The 16,909-nt window shown below is 34.7% G+C and overlaps 1 protein-coding gene across 4 annotated transcripts in view; it reads left to right on the top strand.

Annotated features, from left to right (window-relative positions):
- LOC101493694 (paired amphipathic helix protein Sin3-like 4) overlaps window positions 1-8,610 on the top strand; it is an 11,439-nt gene extending 2,829 nt beyond the window's left edge. For all 4 annotated transcript variants that reach the window (XM_073371001.1, XM_073370999.1, XM_073371000.1 and 1 more), the window contains exons 9-22: window positions 8-164; window positions 270-424; window positions 580-707; window positions 820-1,074; window positions 1,509-2,204; window positions 2,718-2,788; window positions 3,848-4,480; window positions 4,605-4,705; window positions 4,796-4,934; window positions 6,346-6,504; window positions 6,827-6,984; window positions 7,076-7,181; window positions 7,365-7,545; window positions 8,159-8,610. In XM_073371001.1, coding sequence (XP_073227102.1) covers window positions 8-164; window positions 270-424; window positions 580-707; window positions 820-1,074; window positions 1,509-2,204; window positions 2,718-2,788; window positions 3,848-4,480; window positions 4,605-4,705; window positions 4,796-4,934; window positions 6,346-6,504; window positions 6,827-6,984; window positions 7,076-7,181; window positions 7,365-7,520 — 2,914 coding nt within the window. In that variant the 3' untranslated portion in view covers window positions 7,521-7,545; window positions 8,159-8,610. The remainder of the gene's footprint in view (window positions 1-7; window positions 165-269; window positions 425-579; window positions 708-819; window positions 1,075-1,508; window positions 2,205-2,717; window positions 2,789-3,847; window positions 4,481-4,604; window positions 4,706-4,795; window positions 4,935-6,345; window positions 6,505-6,826; window positions 6,985-7,075; window positions 7,182-7,364; window positions 7,546-8,158) is intronic.
- Window positions 8,611-16,909: the final 8,299 nt, after the last annotated feature.

Genomic DNA, 16,909 nt, shown 5'->3' with positions numbered 1-16,909 from the left:
AATGCCGAGAAAGAGACAAATCCACTGGAATTGCCAATAAGGATGTTTCTATTCCTAAGGTGTCGTCTCTAAGCAAAGACAAGTATGTAGGAAAACCTATAAATGAGCTGGACCTTTCTAACTGTGAACAATGCACTCCCAGTTACCGTCTTCTACCAAAAAATGTATTGGTTCTTTGCTTGTCTCTTCATTTTTAGCTTGTCCCTATGAAATCTCTGAGATTTCATTACTGATTGTGTTTTATATGTATATCATTTTTGCTTACACAGTACCCAATACCGTTAGTTAGCCAGAGGACTGAACTTGGTGCCAAAGTATTGAATGATCACTGGGTTTCTGTCACATCAGGAAGTGAGGATTATTCCTTTAAACACATGCGCAAAAATCAGTATGAAGAGAGCTTGTTTAGATGCGAAGATGACAGGTTACTGGTTACCATTGATTCTGATTTTCCCTTAAACACACCTGTTTATTTGATATATTTTGTGACATTTTACACTGGTTGATTTAAGTAGTGTTATTTCTTTAAGATTTCTATCACTGATACTTTTCTGATATTAGTTTATTCTATGCTTGCAGGTTTGAACTTGATATGTTGTTAGAGTCTGTAAATATGACAAATCAGAGAGTTGAAGAGATCTTAGAAAAGATTAATGCTAATATAATTAAAGGAGACAGCCCAATTCGTATTGAGGAACACTTAACAGGTTATGTGCTTTTCAATTAATCAATGAAATTTGTCAAAGCATATAAATGCAATATGATGTAATTTCCTGATATTTTGTGTTCTGATACAATCTTTTTGGTGTGTTCTTTTAGCCCTAAATCTTAGGTGCATTGAAAGATTGTATGGTGACCATGGGCTTGATGTGATGGATGTGTTGAAGAAGAATGCATCTTTAGCTTTGCCAGTCATATTAACCCGCTTGAAGCAGAAACAGGAAGAGTGGGCAAGATGTCGTGCTGATTTTAACAAAGTTTGGGCTGAAATATATGCAAAGAATTATCACAAATCACTTGATCACCGAAGCTTTTACTTTAAGCAGCAGGATACGAAAAACTTGAGCACTAAAGGTAAAATTTACTTTTTTGTCCAATAACATGGAATTCTTGATTCTTTTTAACTGTTTAAATAAATTGGAGATTGGAGTTTTTTCTTTGATCGCAAAAAGTTTAATAACAATGCAGGATTTCATCTCTATTCTATTGTGTATTTTTTTTCCCCTTCCAATTTAGTTCTTTTTTCTTATACATGCACACCCTTCCCCTGGTTTCTTTCTTTAGAAGGAATTTATATGCTCATAATTTGTACAACGGAATGCATCTTTGATTGTATTGATTAAAAACACCATGATTTCTACAGCTATTGTGTGCACATGCAAAACTAGAGTCCTGTTATTGTTTGTGCACAATGATGGGACTTTAACTTTCCAATATGTGGTGATCATGGTGCAAAAGTATTTTTACTCTTCTCATTCCTAACTCCTTGCTTTTTCTGTGGATTACAGCCTTACTGGGAGAGATCAAAGAAATTAGCGAGAAGAAAAAAAAAGAAGACGATGTTCTTCTTGCAATTGCTGCTGGAAATAGACGGCCTATTATTCCTAACTTGGAATTTGAGTATCCTGATCAAGAAATTCACGAAGATTTGTATCAGCTCATCAAATATTCCTGTGGAGAAGTTTGTACAACTGAACAATTAGATAAAGTCATGAAGATTTGGACAACATTTTTAGAACCCATGTTTGGTGTTCCTTCTCGACTGTGTATTCCCGAAGATACAGAAGATGCTGTCAAGGCTAAGAATGATTCTGCAAAAATTGGCACTGCAAGTATTGCCGAGGATGATGGTAGTCCTGACGGTGGTGCTACCGTAATGAATCCTAATAATTCAAACACTACTAGTAATGGGGATGCCAGTGTTCCATTTGAACAGTCAAATGCTTGCAAAGAATGGCAAACAAATGGGATTGGTGGGGTTAAAGAGCATGATTGTCTCGAATTAGACCACTCTGCTCCTAAGACTGAAACTTTGGGAAGTTGTACACAGCAAGGTAAAATTCAGATAAGTGCATCCATTGCTGATGAAGTATCAAGAGTCAATAAGCAAGATCATTCCATTGAACAGTTGGTGAATGCTAATGTCTCACTGTCCTCTGGAATGGAGCAAAGTAATGGAAGAACAAACATGGATAATGCATCAGGTTGGCAACTTGATTCAAGAATGATGTCAATACTCGATGCTACTGTACCATTTAGAATTATTATTATTAGGGTTTTGTTAACATGTTAAGTACATTAAGAAATTGGAATTTTGATCTATTAAATGAAAGATTCAAGCATATATTTTAAAAGCATAAATGCTTTCTTCTTTGATTAATTAACATACGTAGTAAATCCTAAAGGCACATGTTAACAAAACCATCATTGTTACTGTTGTTATCTCTATCATTAATTGTTAGGATAAGTACAATACTAGTTGGACTAGATTGTCTTCATAGAAAATTTAGTATAAATAGGTGAATTAGTTTAGTTTTTATCATATCATCATAATATTGGAATATTGTTCATGACCATATTTCTGACCATCTTTTCTCCATAATGCAACATTTACTGTATTGTTTATCTTAAATACTTGGCCAAGAGCGTTTCCTTTAATTTTCAACTTTTCTCTCTTATAATGAATGGACCCTCAGATACATTGTTTTTTCTGCTAGGACTTACTGCAACTCCGTCTAGACCTGCTCATGTTTCTGGTGAGGGAGGGCTTGATTTACCTTCATCAGAGGTATGGCTTAACTTCTTTATCACATTATTTCTGTCTATTTTCTAGTTTAAGTGAATGAGAAATTATTCATCTTAAGAAGTTTAATTTAATTCACTATTAGCATATATTATATGGGGCAAGTCTAGGGTGATAATGTAGTGGAATGATTCATGGTGGACGACTAAAAGTATTAAGATATGTTATTATGAAGTCATTGCCATGATTTGAGAAGGATTACTGCACAACTAGTGGGAAAGAATTTTGCAAACATGTATTTCATCTCTGTTGCCTCATCCTTTGGATCTACCAATGTTTGAAGGCACCATAGTCATCCATCAACAGACCTGCCTCTACCAAATAAGAGAACCTGCCTCCGTGGGATCAAAAGAACCTAACCTAAACATCACCTTCACCATCCCTGTGCTGCAGAACCCATGGCCAAACTCTGCCACCATGAATAACTGCTACATTTCTGCTCTTACCATCAACCCAAATGATTTCCAACATTGCTACCTGCCAAAACGGCATATTTGATTTAGGGGCACTGAGGTCTAGGGCTTCTGGCATGAGGTCCATTAGTGCAGTCAAAGATTTGAGAACAATGCTTGCTTCAAATGGCAGTGGTAGTCAATGAGCTTGCATATAATTTTTTTTATTTTAACTTTAAACTTCCCATCAATAACGCCATGGTATTATTTGAGTCCATGAAAAAAAGAAGGCTAAATGTTAACGTGTTTATGTCATTTAGTGGAGGATAGTCCAATTGTTAAAGATAGAGGGAGACTAAGGAAAACTAAACTATAGACTAAACTATTTAGAGAGATGTGTACGCGGTTTTACTAGGAACAATTGATTTATAGCAACGATTCCCATCTACTAGGAAAAGACTTGGTTGTTGTTGTGGTGCTAATGTCATTTAAGAATAGTAATAACTTCAAGCTGAAAAATCAGTTTGGGGTTCCGTTTTTCTCTTTTTCTTTCATTGTGGCTTGTCAGGCTTGCATTGTTGCCCATCTGATATATAATAATGTACTGCACACTATTGGTAATAATGTCATGATTTCTTTTACAATTACTTAGGGTGCTGATTCTACAAGACCAGTTACATCCGCAAATGGGGCTACCACTGAAGACACCAAAGTTCACAGATGTCACAAAGAATCAGTTGGACACTTCAAAAGTGAAAGAGAAGAGGGTGAATTATCTCCTAATGGAGACTTTGAAGAGGATAACTTTGCAGTTTATGCAAATGCTGGTCTGGAGGCAGTGCATAAAAGAAAAGGTGGTAATACCAGTCAACAATACCAAAATAGTCATGGGGAACAAGTTTGTGGTGAAGCTGGAGGAGAAAATGATGCTGACAATCAAAGTGATGGAAGTCCTCATAGATCATCAGACAGTGAAAATGCGTCTGAAAATGGTGATGTTTCTGGTACAGAGTCTGCTGATGGTGAGGAATGTTCTCGGGAAGAACATGAAGAGGATGGGGATCATGAACATGGTAACAAGGCTGAGAGTGAAGGTGAAGCTGAAGGAATGACTGATGCCAATGATGTTGAAGGAGATGGATCCTCATTGCCATATTCAGAATGCTTTCTTCTCACTGTTAAGCCTCTGGTAAAACATGTTGGCCCAGTGCTGCATGGGAAAGAAAAGAACGTTCAAATTTTTTATGGAAATGACTCCTTTTATGTGCTATTTAGACTTCATCAGGTACGAATGTGTCAGTTTATGTATTTTATGCATTTATTGTTATGGTTGTAGACTGACCAGAAGTTTCAGAGCTCATAATATATTCCTTATCTTTCTTTCTTTTTTTTTGTTGCTAATTTGACAGACATTGTATGAGAGAATACGATCAGCAAAGATTAACTCATCTTCTGCTGAAAAGAAATGGAGAGCTTCAAATGATACAAGTTCTACTGATCAATATGGCAGGTAATATGCCTTGGAATTTTACTGTTTATTACAAATTAAAATATACATTTGAATATCTATACAAGACTGATGGCGGCCTCTATGCTACAGGTTCATGAATTCTCTTTACAGTTTACTGGATGGTTCTTCTGATAATTCAAAATTTGAGGACGATTGTCGAGCTATTATTGGAACTCAGTCATACGTCTTGTTCACGTTAGACAAACTGATATATAAACTTGTTAAACAGGTAACTTGCACAGATTCCTTTTTTGGAAATATGTAAATTGATAATTGTTTATGACAGAATATCCTGTGAATACTTTAGTATGTGTATATTTTAGTATCTGTGGTTAATAGGACAGATTTTATTCCCGTTTTTCTTGATTAAGATTTATTAGGCTTAGCCAATATAATCAATTAGTGCTTTTACTTTTTCATTCAATTAACAAGATTCATTTTTTCTCTTGTTTTCGCCTTGGTATTAGAGCTCCCGATCTGGGAGGCTCGCCTTCTGCACCAAAAAGGAAAAAACATAGCTGCCTTCCTTGCAGCCATCTTAACTTCCTTTGTTGGTGGCCATACTATGCAGCGTTCATTGCTTCCTTACACATTGAACCCATTTTCTGATGCATTCTTCTGAAGAACCCTAGTGTACAATTTTCTGTCTGCTGTCACTAGTAATTTTCCGTTTATAGATGTAAAATTATAACTATGATTGGGATACCTCAACAATATTTATTATTTAACCCATGTACACTATAGTACAAAGAGTATCTTATTCCTAAACAGATTCAAAGGAGTAAAGATTGTGTTAATAAATGAAGTATTTCTTATTCCTTTAATGATGTTGAAAGAGAAGATACAAAATGTTGACAATGAAGAATATAACCTTGTACACAAGTCTACCCCGAAAGGAGCACACTCCTTTCATGCTAGACTAGAAAATTCTCCAGTCACAAAGCTTAATTCTTCAAAGCTTAATTCTTCAAAGCTATCCTTCTCCTCTACCAATCGAGGATTATTTAAAGACTTTCTAAGAATAACCAAAATAGCAACTCTTAACAACCACCTAACAAACTCATAAACTTACTAACTTCTACTAACTCCAATTATCCTGTATTCTATATCCTAACTCTAACTATCCTTCTCCTCTACCAATCGAGAGTTATTTAAATGACTTTCTAAGAATAACCAAAATAACAACTTTTAACAACCACCTAACAAACTCATAAACTTACTAACTTCTACTAACTCTAATTATCCTGTATTCTATATCCTAACACATATTATATGTTTTAACCCCTCATTGATCATCATTCCTTTGACACATCTTCAACCCTTGTAGATGTGTTTGAGATGTGTCCAACGAGTGTCTAAGGTGTTTTGAAACACAAAAAATGTTTATTTTGGACACTTGTTTGAGTGTCGAACACGTGTCGTACAAGTGTCAACAACTATACATGTTGGAAACGGAGACACGCCTAACACCAAAGGTGTTTGTGCTTCATAAGGCTTAGCTTATATAATTTCATTAATGCTTTTTCATTAGATTGTTGAGTTTCCGTTTTTCTCTTGTTTCTCAATTTCCTTTTTTCGTTTACGTTTTGTACCATTCTATCTTCTTTCTGAGCCTGAAATTTTGTCATCTTTTGTTTCAGCTTCAAGCTGTTGCCAGTGCCACTGATGAGATGGATAACAAACTTCTTCAACTATATGCATACGAACAATCAAGAAAATCTGGAAGCTTTGTTGATGTAGTCTATCATGAAAATGCCCGTGTTCTTCTTCATGACGAGAACATATATCGCATTGAGTGTGTAAGTTTTTATTTCTTCCACTTCTGTACTTGGATCAACTTTTGATTTTATTTTATTTTTCATGTTGAGCATGTGAATGGAATCTTAAATAGAAAGTTTCATATACTTAAGAGTGGATGGTTGTAGTGGAAGTGGATTGAGATTCCAGGCAAACTTTACCTGCAATGTCAAGGGTTTGAATTCTGGAGTCACCACTCACCACTTAAGAAAGACTCTAACTTGACCACCACACCTCCAGCTTGAGAATTTCTCTTACAGCTATGTCTTTGTCCAAGATTAAGTTTATATGATCTGTAACAGTTTTATTTAATACTACTTGCAGTCCCCTACTCGAATGTCTATTCAGTTGATGGACTATGGACACGATAAGCCTGAAGTGACTGCTGTGTCAATAGATCCTAATTTTGCAACCTATCTGTACAGTGATTTCCTATCTGTTGTCCCAGACAAAAAGGAGAAGTCAGGAATTTTGTTAAAAAGGTATTTGTAAGTGGGAAAAATTATTGGTGCCATTGCATTTGCAATGCTTCATTAACCTTTGTATTTACTTTGGTTCATTTATTTTCTGCAGGAATAAAAATAAATATGCCTTGAGTGATGAAGTTTCAAACCAGGTCATGGATGGAGTACAAGTCATCAATGGTTTGGAGTGTAAGATTGCATGCAATTCATCCAAGGTATTTAATCATTTACTTCTGCATATTTTATAAATTTATACGCCATTTAATCCTAAAGCACGAAATATGAATATTTATCATTTTGCCCTTTTTGTTAATGCCATGCATTTGATTAGAGTTTCATGCATCTTCAGATTCTGTTTCTGAACTCCCGTTCTTTGTGAACACATTGCATGTTGTTAGGTTTCATACGTTTTAGATACTGAAGACTATTTATTTCGAACAAAAAGGAAAAGGAGAACTTTGTATCAGAACAATTCATATCGTGAACAGGCAATGTCTTCAAACACTTGTTCAAGCAGAGTACAGCGGTTCTGCAAATTATTTTCCATCAAATGATTGTATCCTATTTGAGCCACATATGGTATGTGATTTTCCCTTTATTGCTATTTGAGATCCCATACCAATTAGGGATAATAGACAAACAAACAAAGAAGTTCTGATAAGGCTTCAACAACCATCACCTCACCCCTTAGCCTTTGGAGTTGATTTATGCCTAAATTTTAAGATAGTCTAGAGCCTAAATATTCATCCAACAATATTAGAGCCTTAGCTTTTGGGCAAATTGCTATAAGACAGGGTCCACATAAGAGTAGGATCCATTGTGTGCCGATTGTAGACAGTCTTACTTTGTTTTCTATTAATAAGCAAATGTTAGTTGTTAGTATGTTATGTTACTTGCCAGTATTTGAACCCTGGTTCTCCTTTTCAAACTCCTTTGGGTGTCTCAACTTAACCACTTGAGTTATGCCTTCTATTCACGCAAAACTTAAACATGTGATCCTCCTTCACTTGGGAAATTGAATTTTTTCTTGTCAAAGCTAAATGTGTAACTGAAAAAAAAAAAAGCTAAATGTTTTTCCTTTCGTTGAAATCAAATTGCAACTAGACATCTTTAATCATTTTTTTTGCAATTTCCAAGTTAATGATTTTTTTAAAAGAAAATAGTCCATTATTTACGGTTTTGTTGTCTGCAGTAATTTCGGTCATTCATCAGTGGCACCGACACCAGATGGCGCGATGACATGGCATCCAAGAAATGGAGAAAAATATGTTTTTCTGAGATGTAACTTTCTTGCGTCCTTCACATCTTCAACCCTTGCAACCAAATAAGGCATACAGGAATGAGATGATGAGGCTCAGGAGATTGTATAATATTGTGACTGATGAGTTATAATCATGTAAATAGAGGTAATTTGTAATGGAACTAGGAAACATTTTTTTTTTCCATTCATCCATCCATCCACATTTTTGTTATCTGAATAAGCTTCAATTTCTTTCTTTAGTTGGCTACCAATTTATTGAGACTATTCAAATTATGAAATATTTGGTGGCTGCAATTGGCCACCACATTTACTTACATTGTGGATCTTGGTCCCAAAAGATAATTTAACTTTGGATTGAATGCCACATTCACTTTCATTGCGTATATGTAATCTAAAATGGCACATTTTCGTGGCATTTAAAGAGCACTTTGGTTTGCTTAAAGTTATATGTTGTAGGCAATGGACGAATTGGTAATTGGCTTTCCACTTTTCCAGCAAAGCATCTTACTATTAATGTTATTCACATTATATGTATATAGGTGGAGATAGGCCTCTGTGAACAGTTATTCCGGTTAATAACTTAGGATAAATGAATCAAATCAAAAGTTCTTAATTAATTAAACTTCACATATTTTAATAAAATTTTAGTATAAATGAATCAAATCAAAAGTTCTTAATTAATTAAACTTCACATATTTTAATAAAATTTTAAAATTATTTAATACTTAATAAGAATCTTTGATTCATTGGTTTGATTAATAAAATTTATTGTTTATATTGAGTTATTAAATAGAGTAATTATGAATAATTTATTAGATATTTCTGGAGTCAACAAATTTTGAAGTTGATGGATAATGTCCTATTATAAATTTTTAAAAACTCAATTTTAACTTTGTTTTTAAAAATGATTTTGTTGAGAAGTTACTAAAAATAGTATAAATTATTTCAAATTAATTTTTTAAAGCAATTTTGATAATCATAACTTATATATTCGGTGTTGGAGGTTTTAACATTATAGAAATTATATTTTAAAAAATATACATAAATATAGGGAGCATATCAAATAAGAGAGTGATAGGGTTAAATAGTGATAGGGTTAAATATTAATCACACAATACATGAATGGTCAAAATTAGAAGTAAAAGTCATCTGATTTTTTAAAGTGGTCATGTGTCACTTAAATAATTATTAATCATGATCAATCATCTATATATAGTTTTATGATCAAAATTTAACTCTCTCACATTTTCATTGTAAAATTATTCTTATTTAATATGTTGTCTATATATATCAAAAATAATTTTAATGAATGTCTATTCATAATAACTTTTCATTTAAGTACTTTATAAAATTTTATCATCCAAAAAATGTTGTAAAAAAAGATGAAATATTAATGATTTTATTTTTATGTTAAGCAATTTAAATCCAATTTTTATTTTATGCTATTATTTTTAAATTCTTTTAAAAAAAACTATAACAAATATTAAATATTTTAAAAAAAGGATGTAAGTAACTGGCCAAACAACTGCCTCTTTTAGGTTAATAAGAGAGTTACTTTTAATCCTTTATATTTTTAAGAAACCAGAACATTTTTAAAAGTACACATCTGGAACAAAACATTGTGTTTTTTTGAATAAGTATTCCAAAGTGTTCGTGAGGGTGTGAAAAAACAAATTCTCTCAAATGTATTTTGTTGCATGATATTTGTGAAAAGGTTGGAGGGCATATAAGATGGGACAATTGGTTACATTTTCAGGGTTGCAAAATGGTCACCCATTTGCTTTGCAACCATAATATTTTTTTTAATTCATGCTTTTATCAATTTATGAAACTGGGTTTGAAATCTAAAATTATAGCTGGCTATGGATCGGGTTATTTAACATGGGAAAATGGGTTGATTGAGTTGACAAAAGAAAAAGTGAGTTGATTGGAAAATTTTGAGTGCAAATCAATCAAATTAAAAAATGGTAAAAAAATATAAATAAATAAATAAATAAAAATGATATAAAAAAATTAAAAGAGAAAAAAATAATAAATCGTGGTATAAACTAATTTTATACTGGATAGATAGTTACCATTGATTTATTATTTCATCTTATAATTATAATTTTAATCTATTAAAAATCATAAAATTAACTACTCATAAAACTACTTATCCATTATTCTCAAATTGAAAAGTGACATGTTTCAATAAACATGAAAGGGAACATGATTTGTTTAAAATAAAAAAGTTAGAAAAGGGACGTGATGTGTTTCAATAAAAAAAAAAGTATATTTTTCTGCATGACAAAATATAATGATAAAAGTATAGTTAAACAGACAACAAAAAGCAAATGTCGTTGCATTTACTTCTGTCCTTTTGCTTGAGAAATTGCAAATACCAGAAGACACTGAAATCGCTATGCACATGTTTTATGGCTAAAAAACAAAGATCTAGTGACTCACACAAAATATCACAAGAAAAAGATAAATTTTCTACTTTCAAGGACCACTTTGGTCTTGTTTCGGATTTTCCAATTTTTTTTTTAAAATATATCATAAATTTTTCAGTTTTTAAAAAAGAACTAATGTTGGACTTAGCATATGCAACCACGCTATGTTAGAACATATAAAAATAGAAGAAACTTCATTTATTTTTTTTTTCAATTTTTTTAAAGAGTTGAATTATCATATAAATCTGAATTAAAACATTTTCTAAAATGTTAACATCGGCTTCAATGTAGGACAAATTGATAATACACCTGAAAATATATATATATATATATATATATATATAACAACAACCAAGTATCCATGATTTCTTTATATGATTTTAGTTTTGAATCAGCGACAAATTAATCTACATTAAGTCCGATGTGATAAGAATATGAAGAACAGAAAGTAAACAGAAATTAAAGAGATTGAGAGAAAAACTTCAATGAGCTTAAACTGATTTTATTAATCTTGCTTAACTATTACAAATGTGTGATCATTATTTATATGTAAAGATCACTTATAACAAACTCTAAAACTAGACTTATCTGACTCTTAACTAACTCTAACTAACTCTAACAGAATTGTAAATGTATATTTTCTAATATTCCCCTTAGAATCTGAGTGTGGTTTTACTAAGGAGTGTTTGTCAAACACTCTGAGTTTGTCACAAAATATTATAAACTTGGTGCTAGGAAGAGGTTCTGTTAATATATCTGCCCATTGATCTTGAGCTGGAACATGAGAAACAACGAGGCTTTTGTTCAACACTTTTTCTCTTACAAAAAAGATGTCAAGTTCCATGTGCTTGGTTCGATTGTGGAGAGTTAGGTTATGTGCAAGGGAGACCGTGCTTAAGTTATCACATAGGATTTGGGGAGTCTTGAACTTGCAATGAAGCTCATTTAACAATGATTGTATCCAAAGAATTTCTGCTGCAAGCTGTGCCAGGCTTCTATATTCAGCTTATGTTGTTGATCTTGCTACTAGAGATTGTTTCTTTGACCACCATGAGATGAGATTAGGACCAAGATACACACATGCCCCTGAGGTTGACCTGCGATCATCAAGATCTACTGCCCAATCTGCATCACAAAAGCCTATTAAAGACAGAGGCTGATGCACAGGTGCTGGCTGGAGCAGAAGACCATGATGCAGTGTGCCACTTAAATAGCGCATAATTCTCTTAACTGCCTTCCAATGATCTTCAAGAGGTTGAGCCAAAAACTGGCATACTTTATTAACAACAAATGATATTTATGGTCTAGTGAGGGTTGCATACTGCAATGCCGCCACAATAGAGCGAAAATGAGTCGGGTCTGGCAGCTGGGCATAACCAAACTTGGACAGTTTACTGCTGGACAACATTGGTGTTGGCATTCCCTTTGCATTCCCCATATGCACCTTGGCTAGTATGTCACATATATATTTTGATTGAGAAAGAAGTAAAGAGCCATTAGGTAAGTGAGTCACCTCAATTCCAAGGAAATAGTCCAAATTTCCTAGTTGTTTAAGTGCAAATTCAGAGTTCAGTTTCTTAATAAGTTGTTGAATATGAGTTAGTGAACTCCCAGTAAGAATGATATCATCAACGTAAACAAGAGCCATTAATGTAAATGAGGTGGAATTTAGAATGAAGAGGTTGGGGTCACATTTACTGGCAGTGAAGCCATAGTGAAGGAGGGCTCCTATGAGTCTGTCAAACCAGGCCCTTGGGGCCTGTTTTAGTCCATACAAAGCCTTGTTAAGCTTGCATACCATACTTTTGTCTTTAACCTCAAAATCTGGGGGTTGCATCATGTATATTTCTTCTTCTTCTAAAACACCATTTAAAAAAGCATTATTGACATCAATTTGCTGAGTAGGCCAGTTTTGGGATACTGCAATAGTAAGCACAGTGTGGACAGTGACTGGTTTAACCACTGGAGAAAACGTTTCAGTGAAGTCAGAACCAGCCTGTTGATGAAACCCTTTTGCCACAAGGCGTGTCTTATACTTGTTAATTGATCCATCAGGGTTCTCTTTAATTCTAAACACCCACTTACATCCTATAGGTTTATGATTAGATGGTGGAAGGATGAGGAACCACATATTGTTTTGAAGAAGTGCAACATACTCAGTTTTCATTGCTGCCAGCCACTGTTGGGGCAGAAAGTGCCTGTTGAATAGTGGCAGGTTCTAGGTAAGTGAGGAGTAGAGTGGGATGCAGTTTGGGCTTAACAATTCCATTTTTAGCTCTTGTTTGCATGGGGTGTGTATTTTGAGTTTGAATTTGGATGGAATTGTCAAGTATGGGTGTAGAGGCTGCTGGCCTGGGTGAAGATGCTGCTGGCCTGGGTGCAGAAGTTGCTGGCCTGAGTGCAGAGGCTGTTGGACTGGGTGCAAAAGTTGCTGGCCTGGGTTCAGAGGCTGCTGGGCTGGGTGCAGAAGATGTTGGCCTAGGTGTAGAGGCTGCTGGACTGGGTGCATAAGCTGCTGGATTGAGTGCAGAGATTGTTGGACCGGGTGCTGCACCAGAGGCTGTAGATATCATGACATAATTGGACTCTAAATCAGGGTTGGAAAATGTTGGAACTGCTGGATTAAAATTGCAGCATGTGCCAGCAGTGTGATGAGGAATAATGCTAGTGACATTAGTAGTGTGAAGAGGAGGCGAGGGTTGGGTTACTTAGAGAGGTAGCCATGATGTAGTGGATTGTGCTTGTGATGGAGTGAAAGGTTTAGAGAATTATTCAGAGTAGGGAAACCTTGTTTCATTAAACAAAACGTCTTTTGATATATATATATATTCTTCCATCAAAACTAAGACACTTATACCCCTTGTAAGATGAAGAGTATCCCATGAAGACACATTCTTGGGATCTAAAAGCAAGTTTATTGGGATTGTAGGGTCTTAGGAGTGGAAAACAAGCACAACCAAACACTTTGAGGTCCTTGTAGCTTGGATGGGTGTGGTGGAGAAGGAAATATGGAGATACATTGTTGAGAACTGGTGTTGGCAGACGATTGATGATAAACGCAACTGTAACAAATGCATGATCCCAAAATTTTAGATGAACTCCAACCTATGCCAACAGTGTGAGTCCTGTGTCAACAATGTGCCTATGCTTTCTCTCAACTAAACCATTTTGATGATGAGTGTGTGGACAGGTAAAGCGATGAAATATACCTAAATCAGCCAAATATTTGGTGAATGGATGAAATTCACCCCCTCCATCACTTTGGACAGTCTTGACTTTACACTGAAATTACAATTCAACCATGGATTTAAATTGTTTAAAATGAGCGAGAGTGTCAGATTTCTGTTTTAGGGGATAAATCCAAGCAAACCTAGAGTAAGCATCAACACATGTAAGAAAATATGTGTATCCTCCATGGGATGTAACAGGGGCAAGACCCCATAAGTCACAAACCACCAGTTCAAAGGGATTATGATATATGGTGGTAGAGGAAGAAACAGGCAGACGACGTGCCTTGCCTAGACAACATGCTGAGCAAAAGGCAATGGTATCTTTTGCTGGTGTAGTGATATTGCACATCTTTAATACTGCCTTAAGTGATTCATGATGAGGATGCCCTAAACGAGCATGCCATAGATGATAAGCAGAATTTGAAATTGGAGAACAAGATAAACTAGAAACATTTTTATTCATGTGTTTTGTAGTTACAAGAGCAGTAGTTACAATATGAAAAGAATTATCACAGTAAACAACATTAGTTTCAGCATTATGATTGTGCAAAATAGAATTTGAGTTGTGCAAAACAGAATCAAAGTTAAGTGGTGTTTGAAACTTGTAGAGACCATCTTGATGTAGCTAAATATCACTAGAGGGGGGGGGGGGGGGGGGGGGGGGGGGGGGGGGGATTCTAATTGATGTAGCTAAATATCACTAGAAGGGGGGTTTAATAGGGATTTTGTTGTTAAAAATAATTTTCAAGTGTTTTTAAAACTATCATCTCGTAGAGGATGGCAAGCCCGATGATGGGTTTTTCAAACGTTCAGATCTGAGCTGAGCAAAAGAGTGAGAGAAAAATATGAGAATGACACATACAATTTTTATACTGGTTCACCAAATGCAGGCTACGTCCAGTCCTCACACTCTTGTGAGATTTTACTAATGTTCAAACAGATCAACCTCTCACCGAGGATGATTACAAATTGTGTATTCTTTAACTTCACCAAACTTACAATCAAGTTTCAAATATTTCCAAGTGTATCTCACATGGAAATTACAGAGTGATATGAGAGTGATTGATTCTAAATACTTTCTCAAATGATTTACAAAGATCTAATATAGGATTAAAAGAAAGTATGAAGAGAGGATGAGTATTGCTCTTGATAGCTTTAAGATGCTTGATCTTTTTATGCAATATTGTTGTCTGTTTAATGATGAATAGCTTGCTGCCTTTTATAGAAGTCTTATGATGTTCCTTTCATGTGCCAAGCTCTTGATGACCGTTGGAATTCATTACAAAAGATCCAAGGTCTTTTATCATATATACAAAACTGCCATCCAACTGTTCTTGGACTGGCAGAGGCCATCCTCACACAGGAAGATCAGCTTCCTTGAAACTTGATCTTGAGATGTCCTTTTCTATTCTATTTCTTCAAAAAGTGTAAAGCTGTTTCTTTGACTATGTGAGCTACAACCTTTTGAGAAACTTTAAGGACTAGGTTGATTTCAACTTTTGAGAGTGATGTTGACAAGAGAGAGAGCCGCCTTCTTACATAGGACTGCCATCCTCTAGTCCGAGGATCAGATCTGCTTTTAACATGTGAAGTCTTCCATTTTTGGCTTGTTTGTTGTTGCCTTTTTGTAACTTGACTTCTTCATGTATTCATTCGTGCAAGCACAATAAATGGTATGATTTTAGCCTTTGCACATGTTTGATGGGTTGCTTTCAACTTTACCGAACCATCCTCCAGCCTAGCACTGTCATCCTCTAGTCTAAATCTGGCCATTCTCGTCCTTTTCCTTTGGCCTTCTAACTTCTTTGATACTTTTGTGTATTTCTTTAATGAATAAAAATATTTGTTCTGGTGAGGACACGTTTTGTTCAGATTTGAATCTTCATTCCCTTCGCGAGGCCATCCTCAAGAATTTCAATCTTCCATTTTTGAATCAGATTTTTCTCCTTTTTGCCTTAATGATTAATAACCTGTTATAAATTCACTCAAAAGCACAAATTAGTTATTAGCCACAATCATAATCTCTTAAGTAATTTTGTTATCATTAAAATAATTTGAGAGATTTTGTCTCAACAATCTCCCTCTTTTTGATGATGACATAATTCTTTAGATTATAATTTTAAATAAGACAAGTTCATAAGATAAAATGTTTATGCTCTCCCTCAATCATATGTGTAATAATTTTTAAAACTAAAAAACATTACTCCCCCTGAATATATGCCAAAGTTTTGAGATAATAACATTTTAACCATAAATAAAACTTCATAATAATAAGACAATATTCCAAAGATTTGTTCAACACAACATAAACATCAAACATGATACATAGGCAACACAACAATTTAACTTAACAAACAGGTTAACACAAAAACAACTACTGGATAAGCATAATCGTTCTCCCCCTGAATTTGGCAGCATCAAAAACAGAAAGAACCATGGTGTTAGTCAAATGAGGATGGCTCGTCCGATGAGGATGAAAGAGATGGAATAGGAGAGGAAAGCTGGGCTGGTAGCTCAGGAGGATGATCTCTAGAAGCAATAGTAGGGACCAAGTGTTTGGTAACCCATTCAAGAATGAGACCAAATGGAACCAAAGAGTTCTGAAAGTGAGTGAAGCTGTGAAGGATTTTCGTTTGATCCTTCCTAATTGATTTGAGAAGTTTCATATGCTTCTGATTCTTTTGTTGTCCTCAGTCCTCTTGCTAGGAATGGAGTCCTTAGGCTGATCATTTACACTGGAACTCTTATTCTGAAAGCTCCCAGCTTTGTCCTTCGAATAGTTATGAGTCGTGGTAGTAAAAAAAGAGTCAAGGGAACTGAACAAACCTGTGACCTCAGGGAGAGGTTGGGCCGGTTCTTCACGATTTGCAGCAGGAGGAATGAGAATTGGTTGTGAAAGATTTGGTTATGGGAGCACATCTTCTTCTATTGGCACAGTTAGAGTAGAAGCCTTAGGCACATCCGTAGGATAGGGAGAATAAGACAAATTGAGATCAAAATGTAACTCCTTGCCATCTTCC

Source organism: Cicer arietinum, chromosome 7, assembly GCF_000331145.2.
Source record: "Cicer arietinum cultivar CDC Frontier isolate Library 1 chromosome 7, Cicar.CDCFrontier_v2.0, whole genome shotgun sequence".
NCBI classification, from domain to species: domain Eukaryota; kingdom Viridiplantae; phylum Streptophyta; class Magnoliopsida; order Fabales; family Fabaceae; genus Cicer; species Cicer arietinum.
This window is presented reverse-complemented; position numbering and strand designations above follow the sequence as displayed.